The 17,819-nt window shown below is 36.5% G+C and overlaps 1 protein-coding gene across 1 annotated transcript in view; it reads left to right on the top strand.

Annotated features, from left to right (window-relative positions):
* Window positions 1-15,949, top strand: part of LOC132132664 (endothelial cell-selective adhesion molecule-like) — a 30,255-nt gene extending 14,306 nt beyond the window's left edge. The window contains exons 2-7 of the mRNA XM_059545128.1: window positions 10,020-10,162; window positions 14,257-14,458; window positions 14,623-14,778; window positions 14,934-15,056; window positions 15,136-15,265; window positions 15,341-15,949. Of these exons, the coding sequence (XP_059401111.1) occupies window positions 10,020-10,162; window positions 14,257-14,458; window positions 14,623-14,778; window positions 14,934-15,056; window positions 15,136-15,265; window positions 15,341-15,797 (1,211 nt within the window). The 3' untranslated portion in view covers window positions 15,798-15,949. The remainder of the gene's footprint in view (window positions 1-10,019; window positions 10,163-14,256; window positions 14,459-14,622; window positions 14,779-14,933; window positions 15,057-15,135; window positions 15,266-15,340) is intronic.
* The last annotated feature ends 1,870 nt before the right edge of the window (window positions 15,950-17,819 follow it).

Below are 17,819 nucleotides of genomic sequence, written 5' to 3' on the forward strand. Positions count from 1 at the left end.
CTAAAGCTTGCTTTTATGACATCAGGTGGATTAATGATGTAAAAATTGATCTAAAAGCCAGGATATTTTTAATTGAGTCACTCCTTTCAGCTGTTATATTTCAAAGAATATTCCAGTTTTTTTTTTTTAATCAAATGTCTAAATATAAAGAACATTTTTTATTTTTTTATTTTTTATAATTTGTGTAAATTAAATGGAAAATGTTATTGGGAGTTCTCATCTCTCAGAAGTTTTTGTCAATGAAAGTATCAGTCCCATCAGAGACAAGTCCTTGTCTCATTGTTCACAAACAAGATGTCAATATTTAGCCATGTTGTCAAAATAACAGTGTGCTCTGTTAGTATTTCCTGATTTAAACTACGGTTTTGATAACCAAAAAAGACTACTGTATGTGAAGCATTAAATTAAGTATATAGTATTATTTCTAGTACAATGCACATTGTTGAAATACCTGTTCTATGAATACTCTTACTCTTTAGACAACTTTAAAGGCGATTTTCTCAATATTTAGATTTTTTTGCACCCTCAGATTCCAGATTTTCAAATAGTTGTTTCTCAGCCATATATTGTCCTAATACACCAAATATCAATGGAAAGATCAATTATTCAGATGATGTATAAATCTCAATTTAGCTTTTTGTGGTTTTGTGGTCCAGGGTCACAAATGATGTGCGCTGACATAAATTTAGGTGTTTTCATGGTGCATTACCATCGGAAACAAAACTAATACACTGTGTCCTTTGTGGCTCTGATGTCGGGAGGAAATGAAGACTCTTATGTTCACTTTTACATCCAACTACAAAACACCTGCATTGCTTATGAGAAGTTGTTGTCGCTACTCGCTACAGCTGCTCGAGCTCGAAAAAATATTAAACTGTAACTATGCTTCCGCTATTCAAGCTCGCTGATTGATTTAAGAATAAACCACCAATTTATATTTTTGCTGCATATGCTACAGAACAACAAATTCAAACATCCATAAATGGTTGTCAACATGTTCCCTCCTGACTGCTTGCTCCGCTGACTGTCTACCCGCTGCCGAGCTCTGAACCTGTACAGTATAATGTATAACAAATCTATTTCAACACCTGAAGCACCGCTACAATTAATGAGCTATGAACATGGCAAAAAATGCAAAAAAGTCCCTAGACACGGGATTTATTTATTTATATATTTTTTTGCCATAAGTCTAGAAATTATTTTACATATTTACTATAGTGATTATTTTGACTTATGTCTGTTCTAGAGACATTAAAAGTTTTTCATAAAGCACTAATTGGTTTTCTTTTGGAAATATGTTTCAAATTCATCCTGAATGCATTTATGACTGTAAAGCATATATGTGTGTGTCAAAATTGTTTTTAAGATCGAAATCGCTAAATTGATCAAAGAAATCGCGATAGTTTTTTTTTTTTTTGTCCATATCGCACAGCCCTAGTTCATTCAATAAATGAACTGTAATTCATGAACTCTCAATTAACCGTACAGTTAACAATCTAGCTTCTGTGTGCTAAGTTATTAACCCAACAATAGCGGGGTCAGTTAATTTTTTTGCAATGGGCCGCGCAAACATATGTGTTTGATTGTGTGGGCCGCGAGTTGAAAAATGTTGGGAATCACTGGCTTAGAGAGTCTTTTTTCTTCATTTTACTTTTGCAAGATGGACATATTTTGGCATGCTTTGTTTGCTGCTGTATTTCAGAAAACATACATACAGGTATCATATTTCACTGTTTATTTTTTTTCATTCATTCATTCAATGATTCATTCAATGCACTTTTCCTTATTAAAAAAGATTAGTTTTGCCATCTAACGACATTTATCAGTTGTCAGGCATAACAAGACAATTATTATTAGCTTACTGACATTAATTATGGATAATAGATAATTATGGATAATAGAAAATTACTAATATGTATATCAGTTAAATGTATATATATATTTTTTTTTTTAATCCATCCAGCTTGTTCATGTTATACTGTAAGTGTATTTGCTGGTCCATAGACATTAAATCCCTTTTCTTTTGATAAAAAACAGTGCTATCTGTTGTGATTGTTTTTTTTTGCTAGGACTTATGGGAGTTTTATCTTCTGTGGCTGAAATTGTTCCCTGCAGGAGTTTTGTCAAGGGTGGTGACGTTCTGTAAATTGGTATTTTTCCATAAACCGGTCGTCATAGTTTTTTCTGGGACTGTGTTTTCATAACTCTTTGTTTTCAGATGAAATGGATTTTCTCTCTTCTCCTTGGCTGTTTTTTTTTCTCTGTATTCAAGAGGCCTCCACAGACACCAGCATTCACGCTGGGAATATGTTGTTATATACACAGCTTGAGAGTTTGATAACAGGCGTGACCTCAGCAGAAGGAAACGTGACCGGCCCCAGGATGTGCATGCATGTGTATCTGTGTGTCAAGATGTGCCACAGGATCCACATCCTCTCTGCTTCTGTTTGTTTCCATTGATCCTCAGGTTAATCAGAGCTCCTCAGAAGCAAAAATGCAAAACAGAGATGATTAATTACGGCCAAATACAACATCATGATCTGCTGTTGATGTTCATACCCATTCTTTTGGCCTTCAAGCTTCCCCTATCATAAACTTTACTCAGTTATGGCTTTGTGTGTTTTAATACAGGTTTAACTGTGGAATTGCAGTAGCAGACAGTGCAGGTTTGAAATATACTTGCGGTGGTGGAAGCCGGGTGGAAAATCCTCCTATTACCCACAGCAAGAAATGGTCTACTACATTTTTTTTTTTAACAATACTTTTATTAATTGAAATTCATTTTAATTATATAGGCTTCTATTGCATTTAATCACATACTCCTATTATGCACTGTATTGTAATTATGCAAAAGTACAGCATTTAAATGGTATCTTCTCCTTGCTTTGTCAAATAGTTTCTCTCTCAGTGAATGAGACACAGATTTGACTAATACTAGTAAAATCTATATATTGAATAATATGTCAAATAATGTTCTTTGACTTTCCCAGTCAGAAATGCAATAGTTTAGTATGAAATAAATGGCAATTTAATGAAATCCAATTTATTGTGTAACCAAATATCAGTAATGCCCAGAAAAAAAAAGTAACATGTGACTTTTAATTATAAACAAGCCTTAAATACGCCGGGACTCTCATTTTGAAATGCCTATACTATCGCAGGCTGATCCTTTAGAGGGGGGATAAAATATGCATTCTTACAACCTTCTAAAACCTATTATATAAAGGTCATAATAAATTATTGTCATAATCAATCGCTTGGCATAGATGTACGCTATGAGAATTGCATTGAAGCAGTCTGAAGCGCTGTTGCACTTTTTATTTTTATTTTATTAAGTCATAGCTTTTTGAAGTTTAATAATCAATAGGCTGTATCACGATTTATGTTTTTACGTTTGTTTTACCACTTCATGTATTGAACACTTTTTATGACATTAAATTTAAGAAAACTCACCCGGAGGGATTTAGCTTTATTCGCACCCATGCTCCTAAATACATTTTATAGTTCGCACACATCTACTTTTAGTCGCAAATATGTCTGAAGCAAGCGCACTGTCTGAAATATCCACCGCATCTCTGCAGTGCACAAGGGAAAGCCAGTGGAAGTAAACAGTTCTTGTGCACACAGAATGAGCAGATATATGAAGCGTGTAGGGCAAGGGGAGATTTTCCACTAGTATAAGAGGATAAAAGTAATAAAAGGAAAATGTTTCTTCAAAAATACTTGAGCGGCCGTTAATATACCTTGGGTAAAGTCTAGGTGTGGGAAACACTGGCAGATTTCTATGTGTTTTTGTGACCGCATCGCTAAACTGAAGTGACACTGTGTGGGAACGTTAAGTCTTCTGAGAATGTAATGTAATCCAGTCCCTTTTGATGCTTGGCCTTTCTGATGGTGTTGCTAATTTTATTGCAAATGTTTTTGGCTCAGAACGGATATTTTCCACTACATAATACTGCTGTTGCTACTTTGTTTTTATGTTATGATGTAAATGACAGAAAGGGCAGAATAAAGAAAGCTGTATGTTTTTCTTTCTGATGGTATTTGGACCGAGATAATCTTTATTCAGCTCAACAAACATTTGTTTTATTGGTTCTCACGTCAAATTAAGATCAGTGCCTCACTCAGCCTACCAGAGAAGCTTTATCTACTGTTGTGGTCAAGCTTCTGATGTATATAAGAACCTCGTTGAAATGCACATCTTAATCGAAAAGTCCATACTGCTACTCAAACTGATAAACTGCATTCATCCTAGACTGAGCCGGATCTCTTTCCTGTTACAATAGCTCTGCAGAGCTAGAGATAAGGCTTTGGTCTCATTGATTTATCTGCACTGTTTTCCATAAGATTTAGATGTCTGGAGCTCTATGGTAATTACATTGTCTTCCTAGATGGGTAATTAGTTTTTGGAAATTTATCCTCGGCATCCAGCTTAGTTATCAAATGCATAATTTTCTGAATTTTACTTATGTAAGATGGGCACCTGTCCCGTCTCAATATTGTATAGATTTGACTCTCAGCTATGTTGAAGCGATCTGATCTGGGCCTGAGGAGCGTCCAGAGTGCAGCCTTTGATGCAGGAGCGACAAGGGCTCATATTGAAGATATTTAGGATCTTAGATGGTGATGCAGGTGCGTGTTTGTGTGTGTGTCACCCTGCATTCTTTGTGTTGTTGGAGTGTGTCCCAGTCTTTGTCTTATCTGGCCCAGCTCTCTTTCCTGAATCCCTGTTTAACACAATGCAAAGGAAACAGGAAAGAAGGAAACAGGAGTACACTGGATTTAGACTCTGTCTTCACTTCCACCGTTGCCCTTATATGTTCATGTTAGCCCAGTGTTTCTCACCCAAAATGCAACAGGCATAATTTAAAGAACAAGCATAACCGGTTGCAGAATAGCATGTTCTTTTTTTTTTCTTTTTATTTTGTGAATCCAATGAAAACATACAGTTCGCATTGCACCCTATTAAAGAAAGAAAAGTAACATTTATATAATCTTTTAATAAAGATTGTTTTATAAATATATTATTTTAATATATGTATAAAAAGTGACCTAAAAATGTGACTTATGCAATGTGGCTTAAATATGACATGTTCCTGTCAGGTTTTTTTTCTGCTCACTCCATTTCTCACCTATTTTGACTTTGTAGAAAGCATTTTTTCAGTTGTCTTAATATGGTGTCCATTTTATTTCTGTCCATTTTTCACCATCCACATGAATCAGATTTCTCTCTGCGTCCTCATTACTGTTTCAATTAACCTTGAAGTGCTCAGCTGTACTAAAATCCATCACAGAGACTCTTATCACTCTTTTCATCATCACATCCACCCTGATAGCCCTCTCCTATGACACGCAATCTTACTTCTGCAGTTAAACTAATGACTTACAAATATTTCTCAGATGAACCAAACAGAGTCACAGTTTGATAAAACTGATGCTCTCTATCCGCTCTCGAACAAAGTCTGTAATTACTGAGAGATAATAGAGAGGAGAAGAGGAGATTGGAAAGAGAAATGGCAGTAGAGAGAGAGATAGAAGTCAAAAAGAGACAAGGGAATAAGGGATTTCTTGTCAGATAAGGAGTTTTTTAGAAGAGGTGACAGAGGGCAAACTTGGCTGGTTTCTCTATACACGCGTGAAGATGTTTAAGCTTCTAGAAGTCTCTAAAAAATCTACACATTTACTACACAAGTTCTTAAAAATATAACTTTTGTAGTTGTGGTTTTTAAAACAAACAAAAAAATGAAAATATACAAAAATTGGTCTACCCAAGTAAAAGGCTTAATGGGTTTCATGTCCAGTGACAATGAAAGAGTGTCCTAGGTCGGAGAAAAATTAAATGCAAGTTAATATTTAAACATACAGTAATACCATTCTAGATGTTTTTCCATTCTCCAGACCAATAATAGTTTGTTATTTATTATATCTTGTAATTGTAACACTGAGATCATTATAATATATTATGTCTATATTTCTTTTTTTATTATTAAAAAGTAGAGTTTTTTAATGTGGGTGGGTTTTAGCAGGTAACCTTTTCTTAGCATATTAAAATTCTGTCCCTCAGATAGTAATTTTCCCTGAAGGCACACAAATAAAATCCTCCCTACCACATCGAGTGTGTTCATAATGAAACCACTTCATAAAGGTTTTATCATTGACATGAAGAAAACCATCAGTCAGTCTCTCCGATCTGCAGTGCACTTGTGTGCGTCTCCTCCCGGCCATCAGTTCTCGGGTTGATCTGATCAAGGCTTTATAGTCTAGATTAGATTTGTCATTTTCAGTTGACTTATTTTGCCAGAGCATCTGTAATTATTTTGGGTGTTAGCTCGTCTTGAAAAGGCCTTCTGTCTCAGATCTGACTGAAGGCCCACAGCAGGAATGCTTTAACAGTAACTTTGCAGTGTAGATAGATTTAGGACAGGAAGTTCTGGCCTCCGCCCAATGCTCGGCATCCACGCAAACTGTCAGATACATCAAAGGCCTTTCCTAAACTCTTTATCAGAGCCTAAAGCCAACCCCCCAAAAAATAAATAGTGCTCTTCCTGCAATTAAAAGCTTCATCATCTATGTCTCAGTCATGCATATAAGCATGTGCATGGGAGCGAGTTCACATAGTGCTCGAACTGCCATGTTCATGTCTTCGGAAATCTTATCCATGAATCCCTCGAGAAAGTTACATTAAAGTCAACATGATTATAAAAATGTTCATAATGTGACATGCTTTAGAGTGAAATAGGATGTTCTGTGAGACAATAATATAGAGCAGGATTGTGAAAAGCAGGTTGTTGGAGGGGTGGGATTTAAAATTGAGAGGGATTGGTCCTGTCACCCTCAAAGAACAGTCAGTTTGCATTGTTTCTCACTGAATCTTTCACGATATTACCAAGAACATTTATTAAGAAAGGAAAATAGGCTTGTTTTTTAATTTCTTCTTCACTTAAAGGTTAATATCTGTGACAATGAAGGACATTAAACCCATTGTTTTGCTTCAGCTGTGCACAGCATGATTGGCAAGAGTCTTGATTTATTTTAGCGCAGCACTTTAGAAGAATGCCGTTATCCCAGAAATTCCACATGGAAACTTAATACTCAACTGATATAAAAACCGGTGCGCTGCAAAAAAATAAAAATAATTAATAGCACTTGCATATAGGGGATAAATCGCATGCAGTCCTATTATATGCTTAAGGGTCTCAGAGTGCAAGATTAGAATTGTGATGTTTTCTGTCTTTATATAATCAAAGTGAGTTGTTAGATTAGGAATACATTTTTTTATGTATTTGTTGATTTATGTAGTTAACTGTTCAAATGTTTAAGAGCGGTATAATTTAAAAAATGTATATATTTTTGAGTGTTTGTGTTTAATGAGTTTTGTTTTATGCTTATCAAGGCTTCGTTTATTTGATGAAAAAAAGCAGTAAAAGCAATATTGTGAAATATTATTACAATTTAAAATGTTCTTTTTATTTTTAGAATTTAAAATGTAATTTATTCCTGTGATGGCAAAGCTGAATTTTCAGCAGGCATTACTCCAGCTTTCAGTGTCACATGGTCCTTCAGAAATCACTCTTATATGCTGATTTGGTTCTCAATCAACATTTTTATTATTATTAATGGTGAAAACAGTTTTGCTGCTTAATATTTTGTGATTTTTATTTATTTTAGGATTCAAAAAGAAAGTTCAAAAGAACAGGATTTATTAAAAATATTATTTTTTATTAAATGATATTTAAATGATATTTTTAATCAATATGGCTCTAACTGATGATCTTTCCATCTCTTTTCTGACTTCATGCCACTCTGTAGAATATATTATTCAGATCAGACCTGCTCACATCATTCCTTCAGATTTATAACACTGCTGCTTCTTCTCATTAGTCTTACAGAGTCTGTATTCAATAAATGACTTTCACGTAGTGAAAGCTGTTCTCTCTGTATGTTCTTCTCATTGCCCAAACCTGTCCTCAGAGCTTTCCTTCAAACTTTCTGGGGTTCACAACTGAACAAACAAAGGCACAGTTGCATCAGCGAAAACATTTGTTTGTTTGGAGGACTACAATGCCAGAAATCATTTGCAGGCTCATTAGGCTGATGGTATTGGGACAGTACTGAAATATCATTATGGTTAAATCAGAAGATGATGTGATGGTATTATGCTTGAAGAGTCAGGAAATGGGCTCTTCGCTTTTGTCCCTCTGTCATTCTCACAGTAATACAGAAAAATCCCTTTAAATATTTCCTGGAACAATCATTTATCATTGTTAAATGATTATAAACAACTACAGTGGGGAAAATATTTATTTGATCCCCTGCTGAATTTGTAAGTTTGCCTACTTGCAAAGAAATGGAGGGTCTGTAATTTTTATAATAGATTTATTTTAACTGATAGAGATTAGAATATCAACCAAAAAATAAAAAAAAAACACATTACTGTATGTAAAGGTTAGAAATTTGTTTGCATTTCAGTGAGTGAAATAAGCATTTGATCCTCAATAGTCACTTGAATTCGTCACTGGTTAGTGCACTAAACTCTAACATCACATCCACAGCACATTTATTTTCCTCCTGTGGCATGTACATAGCTTCATGTTTGTTTGAGGTTAATTGCTCTCCAAATCAGTGAGTTTAATAGGAGAATTTATAGACTGCTAAGATCCTCATGTGGATCTGAGAGACTCCGTGTTCGCGAGAGAAAAACACTCCCAAAAGTGCTCTGATTAATGAGGCTGACTCTAACGCAGATTCCTTACTGAGTCACAGCTACTAGTTTCATCTCTTATTGAGGCTTTAGTAGAGCAATCAAGAGATGGGGAGAAGACTTGGGAATGCTGGGTAATTTACCTAAAGATTGAGAAGCTCTGCTTTGGTCGATGCTGATAAACACTGTGATTATAGATGCACTGAAAACATAGACTGGTTGCATGAGGCAATAAATATCATAAGCCCTGAATGAAGGAATGAAGTGCTCAAAACATCATATTATTTGGTGTTCCTTTATGTTCTTATTTATAATGACTTTATTGCATGGCATTTGCTTCCCTCTGCTGGTATGTAGGCAGTCATACAGTTTATATATACAATATATACAATATTTTTTTTCTCTCTGTCTTTAAGCTTTACTTCTAAGCTGCTTGGGGCTTTACATGCTTTGTATATGTACCCTATAACACAGATTATGGAAAGTGTTCTAGAAGTTTGTGTTATTGTGAATGAACTCTGTAAATTGATTTAAAATGCTAGTGTTCATGTTAGAAGGCTGGTGATTATTTGTTTAATTTACAAATCTAGTTGATGGGATACACTAGAATAAACAAGTAAGTAAGTTGAATGCTAGTTTGAAAGACATGAATACTCATCAAGAATATTTAATATTTGCTATCATTTAAAGGTTTGGGGTCAAAGTTTATATATATATAGTCCTTTTATTAAACGTATATGTAAGATTTCAATTTATAGAAAGAAGTAGAAGTAGTAATAACTTTCCTTCTATATTTGGCATGACCTCTGGTCCTTGACAAACATAAAGCAGAAGAAAATGTCAGAAAGGTTCTAGGATTCTAGTTGAGGATTAGTGGGTTTACACTTAAGGGAAGGGAATTCAGCATACACATGTCATTGAGACTCATTGCAGTGGGCCTGTGAATGTCCCTCTCCTCCACATACCTTCTGCTAAGCCTGAAACAAGATGCTCGGCAGTAGCTTCACCCAGTTTTTCTCCCTACGGACTTTCATCTGAAATCATATGTGATGAGCATTTAAGAAGCAGATTCTCTCTTATGAGGCTCTTTTCTCCGGGTGTCTAGCTGAACCTTCCTGGCCGAGCTGGAGGATCAGACAGACAACCAGGACAGCTGGATTCAGCTTGTTTACCTCCACTTTGGAGAGTGTATGTCACTCCTGAATGTTTCTAGATTTTATTGGGGTTTCAAATGAGTGCACTTGGACATGTAGGCTGTCAGCTGGGTTGAATGGTTATATTATTAAATTATTTTCACTTTCTCTCTTTATCTTTCCAGGTGACCTGGCCCAACTTCAGCTGCCTCAGAAAAATGTAGAAGTAATCCAAGGGAAGAGGGTAGTGCTGCAGGCTTCTTACACTGGTGCAGAGATTAAGAAAAGTACAGTGATCTGGAGCTACATGCCCGGCATCACAGAAATGGTGACTCTCTTTTCTATATGTTGTTTCTCTTTGTTTTTGTTGACAGAGACAGCAGTGTCCTGCAGAGTGACATGCTATACTCCATCAGTATTATGTGATTTTATTAATTTTATCAACTTGTAAAAAAATGTTTATTTTTATTAATTGAAAGACAGCATTGAATATTTATACTTAACACATATTTATTTGTCACACTGTAGAAATAATTAAGTGAACTGCAAAAAAGTTAAACCATTATTTTTAAATAATGACTTTTAAATTGTGTGTATGGAAGAATATTCAGGACTTTTTTCAAAAGCAATTGCAAATTGTATTTTCAATTGCATTTTCCACATGTGGGTGCATAAAGGGTGACATAATCCAAATGCAATTGCAAACCTTGCATTAACGTTTTCATTTACTCTTTCGCAAAAGCACAGTGACTGCCACATTTCAAATGAAAAATCAAAGTCCATTTGCAACTGTATTTCCCATGTCTTACAAGTTATGAGCCTTTCATATTTAAATAGCAATATTAATTACCACATCTGCATTTTCACTCTCTCTGCGTCATGCATGTTATCCGCCAAAGCTCAAATGGAATCGCAAATCCTTTTTGAATTTCCGACGTCTACACGGAAAGCTGTCAATCAATGTGAGAGGCAGGACAATACTAGGGGGCGTGTTTGTATTGGAAGATGTATTGGAAATTGTATTGGGAAAAAAAGCAGTGCCAATCTATATTTATTAACTCATTTCCCACCTTATTTTATATTATTTCATAATTTAACAGTTTTAATCAGTTATGGAGCAAGCATCCTGTGGCATAAAAAGCGTTGCGTAAGTCTCAAGATCTCTCACTGTGGACAGTCACCAATGCATGCACATGAATATTAACATGAATTCACCTTGGCTGCGGCATGTTTTGTGACTGCTGCATCTAGATCATTGGTGTAAAGTGAAGTCTCATCTAGAGCAGACAGCTAGAAGTAGCAGCATTTACTGTTTTGTCACGTGCATTATTTGCAGCGTAAACAGACTGAAAGATCTTGATCCAAGTGATTTATTATAAGATAAGAATAAGATTAGGTGGCAAATAGGTAAATATGTGTAGATTTGCACTGTCTTTTCGTTTATGTGCTTCAATTGGAGTGCAAAGAGTAAAACATCTTAAGGCAGGTGATGCGGACTCTATTACTATGGAAGTTCTAAGCGGCCATGCATTTTTTTTTTCTTGTTTTCTCGTGATCTCGACATAACAAAAGATGTTTTCTCGTGATCATTACGATTTATTACAGTGTTCCTGTGGTAGAGCATTGAGTTTGCAGCGCAAAAGGTTGTGGGTTAAAATCCCAGGAAACACATGTTAGGCAAAAAAATATCAAAATGTTAGCCTGAATGCACTGTAAGGTTTTTGTTTGTTTGTTTGTTTGATTGTTTGTTTGTTTTTTTGGATAAAAGCATCTGCCAAATGCATAAATGTAAATGTTAATATTCCTGTGATCAAAGGTGTATTTCCAGCATCATTACTCCAGTCTGCAGTGTCACATACTTCAGAACTCATTCTAATATGCTAATTTGCTGATTATCATTATTTAAATATTTACAGTATTTTTTGTTGAATAGAAGGATCCTCAAATTCTACATGTAGATCCTACATGCTCAAATTGAAAATGGGTTTTTCGTATTTCCCATTTTCAATATGAGCATGTAATCGAAAATAGAAAAAAGCAGTCATTATTTTAAAAACAAACAATGTATTCGTAAACGAATAAGGAAATAACAAGTCCTTTTTTCGATTTTCCAAATTTGTTTTCTTAATTGAATATGAAAAGAAAGAATGATACATGGATTAAAATGCAGATGTGGTAATTATTATTGCTATTTAAATATGACAGGCTCATAATTCCTAAGACATTTGCACATATGTATATACGCGCACACACAAGTGGCATGCGAAAGTTTGGGAACTCCTTGCAGAATCTGTGAAAAATTGTAACAAAATAAGCGAGATCAAACAAAATGCATTTAAACAGTTAAACTTTTTAAATTTGAAGATCAAGGTAAATTGTACTTAATTTGTCTTCCGGGAAACATGTTAGTTCTGTTGCTTCCAAAGGGCTTTACTAAATGGAAAAAATAAATTTTCAACAAAATAAGAAAAATGTGGACATCTTCATCCTGTTTAAAAGTTTTCAGCCCACCCTGTGTACAGTATACGGAGGCAATGAGTAGTCAGATGTACATAGATAGACTATAGTAGTAGTAGTAATGATAATAATAGCATAATTTAGGCTTGTCATAGTAAAACTTACTATTTTGCCCACATACTGTTTAGTGCTTTTAGTTACTAATAAAAAATTAAGGTAAGCAATAATTGTAATCCCTTAATAATTCATATTAATATTAAGGGATATCTTAAGCACTTTTTGTTGGAATAAATGAGAGACATGAATTTGAATACTAATAATCACATAACTATAAAGACTTTAAAAGTAATATAGTTCATAAACTAGGTTGCTGAATAATGTAATGAGTGCATTATCTTGGGTCAGGTGCATATATTGGCTGTTTCAATTTGATTTCATAGTTTTCTAAAAGTCATTATAATGATCATAATGAGAGATTTTTCTCAGAACATAACATGACATGCAGCTGATGTAATATAATGGTCAATCCCTGATCACCTCGGTTTGAGTTCTAGAGGTCAAGAGTACACACAGACGAAATCCCACTCCTCATTATCACACACACTCAAATAATCATCAGAACACATTCCCTGTACAGTGAAGGGATTAAGCATAGATTTATAATGAAATCTTATAATGTTATGTCAGCCCAAATTAGATTTTGAAATGGTGTGGTATTATGGATAGGATGCCAGAAAATTTTACACCATCTGTGCATGTTATGATTTGGATTATGAATGGCATCATGTTTTATGTAGATATTTTGTTTCTGTTTTAATTCAGTTAAATCATGTATGATGGATGATCATATCAAAATATTGCAATCACAGGATCACTTTGTCTTTTGTGTTAACCATATTGAAAGTACAAGAAATCATGTGGGTTATTTCTACATATCTCATATTGTCTGCAAACTCAGACCACCTTACCTTAAGAGCTAGTAATACTGTGATTAAAATGTCCACTCTTGGCAGCAGTTGTCTTTCATTTTGCATTACATGGCATCTCATTACTCTGTAAGAAACCATATTACCAGCAGATTGCATTTTTTTCAGTTGAGATTAACTCCGCAAACTGAAGGATAGGCTGATAAGAATCCTTTAGACCTGTCCTCTGAGAAATTTTAGATTTAGTCCGAGAGCTCTCAGTCCCTCCATTCAAACTGTGTGTACGGTATACTGTCCATGTCCAGAAAGGTAAGAAAAACATCATCAAAGTAGTCCATGTGACATTAGAGGGTCAGTTAGAATTTTTTGAAGCATTGAAAATACATTTTGATTCAAAAATAGCAAAAACTACGACTTTATTCAGCATTGTCTTCTCTTCCGTGTCTGTTGTGTGAGAGTTCAAAACAAAGCAGTTTGTGATATACGGTTCGCGAACGAATCATTCGATGTAACCGGATCTTTTTGAACCAGTTCACCAAATCGAACTGAATCGTTTTAAACGGTTCGCCTCTCCAATACGCATTAATCCACAAATGACTTAAGCCGTTAACTTTTTTAACGTGGCTGACACTCCCTCTGAGTTCAAACAAACCAATATCCGGGAGTAATGCATGCACTCAGACAGTACACTGACTGAACTGCTGTGAAGAGAGAATTGAAGATGAACACTGAACCGAGCCAGATAACGAACAATAGACTGACTTTTTTTAGATTGTAAAAATTCAGAAAGTTTTCTATGAAAGGTAGGTTTAGGACAATAGAAAATACAGTTTGTAATGTATAAAAACCTTTACGTCTTTGGAGAGTCCCCGCAAAAATAGTGCACCAGACTGTGTGTGTGTGTGAATAAAATGTAATGAATAAATATACCTGTATTTTGTGAAACATGTTTCACTTTAAATCTCCTGAATTGTTCTCAACAGCTCATACCTCTTTTGTAATTTTGATGCCTGCCACCCTCTTCTTTGTCTTTCTTTAGGTCATTTCATATGCAGATGGAAGCATTAGTAATAGCACTTCCCAGTTTGCAGGTAGAGTAAGTTTTAGTCATAAAATGCCAAACACCAACCTGTCCCTGTACATTGACAACACCAGAGCATCAGACTCGGGGAAGTACATGTGCCAGGTCATCATACCAGCAGGCCCAGGATTCACTGGAGAGCTCACCCTTAATGTTAAAGGTGTGTACTTGCTGCCACACTGTGATGCACGCATGCATAGTCCTAAAACACACATGCCTGTGTACATGTCAGATGCTTGTTCTCTGACACAGGACATTATTCCTTTCCAGAAACACTCTTTAAATGCAGATTTAACATCAAGTGACCCATCCTGTCTCTTTCAGTCCCTCCTTCAGTGCCAGTTTGTCAAGTTAAAGGAAAGCCTGTTCTTAAAGGGAACATCACTCTGGCTTGTAACTCTAAAGATGGTAAACCGACACCAGGATACAAGTGGACCAAGACCAGCCCCACCTCAGAGATCTTCTTTCCTCCCGCACAAAGTGAGTCTATCTTTGTATCCAAGTAAGACACAAGAATATGTTTAATTATCCTTTCTGTTAGCATCTTGTGTCTCATTAGCATTAACATGTTTCTCCAAAAATGGCTATATTATTTTTGTAAACATGAAAATCTAACTTTACTGTTGTTGTTGTAGATGAAACAGCTGGAACTTTAAAACTGAACAACCTGAGCAGTAATATGTCGGGCAAATACAAGTGCACAGCATCCAACTCTGCAGGAGTGGAGACGTGCTATATCAACCTGGAAGTCATCACATGTAATTTAAGTCATCTGAAGATAACATAATGTTGTTAATTAAAGGTCATAGATTAACTTTTCCTGTTCTTTTCGTACAGCGACTTATGCAGGGATGATCGCTGGTGTTACGGTTGGTTGTATTGTGGCTCTCATCCTGATCGTTCTTTTCTTCGTCTTCATGTGGACAAGACGGAAAGACACAGAGGAGGACTTGGCCAATGAAATCAAGTAAGATCATTGAGATTTGTTGATTGATTTAGTGATTTCTAACTTGTGAAGACATTGTTTTTTTGTGTATTACAGAGAGGATGCTCAGGCTCCCAAACGCATCTCATGGGCCAAGAGTGGCACTGGATCTGACATCATCTCTAAAAACGGCACCCTGTCCTCCATTCACACCGGCTCTTACCCACGAGACATTCAGAACCACCACCATTACCCTCACTCTGACACCGCGTCCATCCTCACGGCCACGGGGGGCAGCATAAGCGGCTACCGCTCGCAGCCTCCAGCAGACGCCACACTGGAGCGCACATTGCCTGGCTACAACACCAACCAGACCCTGCCTCGTGGACCTTCGAGACCCCCCAGCACCAGTGGAGGCTCCCAGCACTCCTCAATGCCACGGCCAGCTTCCGCCCAGCCTCAGATTCCACGTCCGCCCATGCTGCCCACCACCGTAACTACTGCCAACATCTCCCGCATGGGAGGGGTACCCATTATGGTGCCGGCGCAAAACCAGGCTGGCTCTCTGGTGTAGAACCAAACATTTCTGCTCAACCCCTGAAGGGACAGAGAGAATAGGACATCACGTCTGCGGTCCCACGAACTGAAGCACATTGGGAAGGATGGAATGGAACCGATAAGCATATTGCCTCTGTATGGAAACCGTATGATGTATTTTTCCATTTTTTATTTATATATATATATATATATATATATATATATATATATATATATATATATATATATATATATATATATATATATATTTATATATACAGTACAGACCAAAAGTTTGGACACACCTTCTCATTCAAAGAGTTTTCTTTATTTTCATGACTATGAAAATTGTATTATATTTATGGTATATAATTGTATATAATTATATATGGAATTATATACATAACAAAAAAGTGTGAAACAACTGAAAATATGTCATTTTCTAGGTTCTTCAAAGTAGCCACCTTTTGCTTTGATTACTGCTTTGCACACTCTTGGCATTCTCTTGATGAGCTTCAAGAGGTAGTCACCTGAAATGGTCTTCCAACAGTCTTGAAGGAAATCCCAGAGATGCTTAGCACTTGTTGGCCCTTTTGCCTTCTGTCTGCGGTCCAGCTCACCCCTAAACCATCTCGATTGGGTTCAGGTCCGGTGACTGTGGAGGCTAGGTCATCTGGCGCAGCACCCCATCACTCTGCTTCTTGGTCAAATAGCCCTTGATGCCTTCAGTGTGACTCTACAATTTTCATAGTCATGAAAATAAAGAAAAATCTTTGAATGAGAAGGTGTGTCCAAACTTTTGGTCTGTACTGTATATATATATATATATATATATATCAGTCAGGTCCATAAATATTGGGACATCGACACAATTCTAATATTTTTGGCTCTATACACCACCACAATGGATTTGAAATGAAACGAACAAGATGTGCTTTAACTGCAGACTTTCAGCTTTAATTTGAGGGTATTTACATCCAAGTCAGGTGAACGGTGTAGGAATTACAACAGTTTGTATATGTGCCTCCCACTTTTTAAGGGACCAAAAGTAATGGGACAATTGGCTGCTCAGCTGTTCCATGGCCAGGTGTGTGTTATTCCCTCATTATCCCATTTACAAGGAGCAGATAAAAGGTCCAGAGTTCATTTCAAATGTGCTATTTGCATTTGGAATCTGTTGCTGTCAACTGTCAATATGAGATCCAAAGAGCTGTCACTAGCAGTGAAGCAAGCCATCATTAGGCTGAAAAAACAAAACAAACCCATCAGAGAGATAGCTAAAACATTAGGTGTGGCCAAATCAACTGTTTGGAACATTCTTATAAAGAAAGAACGCACAGGTGAGCTCAGCAACACCAAAATACCTGGAAGACCACGGAAAACAACTGCGGTGGATGACTGAATAATTCTTTCCCTGGTGAAGAAAACACCCTACACAACAGTTTGGCCAGATCAAGAACACTCTCCAGGAGGTAGGTGTATGTGTGTCAAAGTCAACAATCAAGAGAAGACTTCACCAGAGTGAATACAGAGGGTTCACCACAAGATGTAAACCATTGGTGAGGCTCAAAAAAAAAAAAAAAAAGTGAAGTGAAGTGACATTCAGCCAAGTATGGTGACCCATACTCAGAATTTGTGCTCTGCATTTAACCCATCCGAAATGCACACACACACAGAGCAGTGAACACACACACACACACACACACTGTGAGCACACACCCGGAGCAGTGGGCAGCCATTTATGCTGCGGCGCCCGGGGAGCAGTTGGGGGTTCGATGCCTTGCTCAAGGGCACCTAAGTCGTGGTATTGAGGGTGGAGAGAGAACTGTACATGCACTCCCCCCACCCACAATTCCTGCCGGCCCGGGACTCGAACTCACAACCTTTCGATTGGGAGTCCGACTCTCTAACCATTAGGCCACGACTTCCCTAGCAGAAAGCCAAATTATAGTTTGCCAAACAACATCTAAAAAAGCCTTCACAGTTCTGGAACAACATCATATGGACAGATGAGATAAAGATCAACTTGTACCAGAGTGATTGGAAGAGAAGAGTATGG

The sequence above is a fragment of the Carassius carassius genome, chromosome 49, assembly GCF_963082965.1.
Source record: "Carassius carassius chromosome 49, fCarCar2.1, whole genome shotgun sequence".
NCBI classification, from domain to species: domain Eukaryota; kingdom Metazoa; phylum Chordata; class Actinopteri; order Cypriniformes; family Cyprinidae; genus Carassius; species Carassius carassius.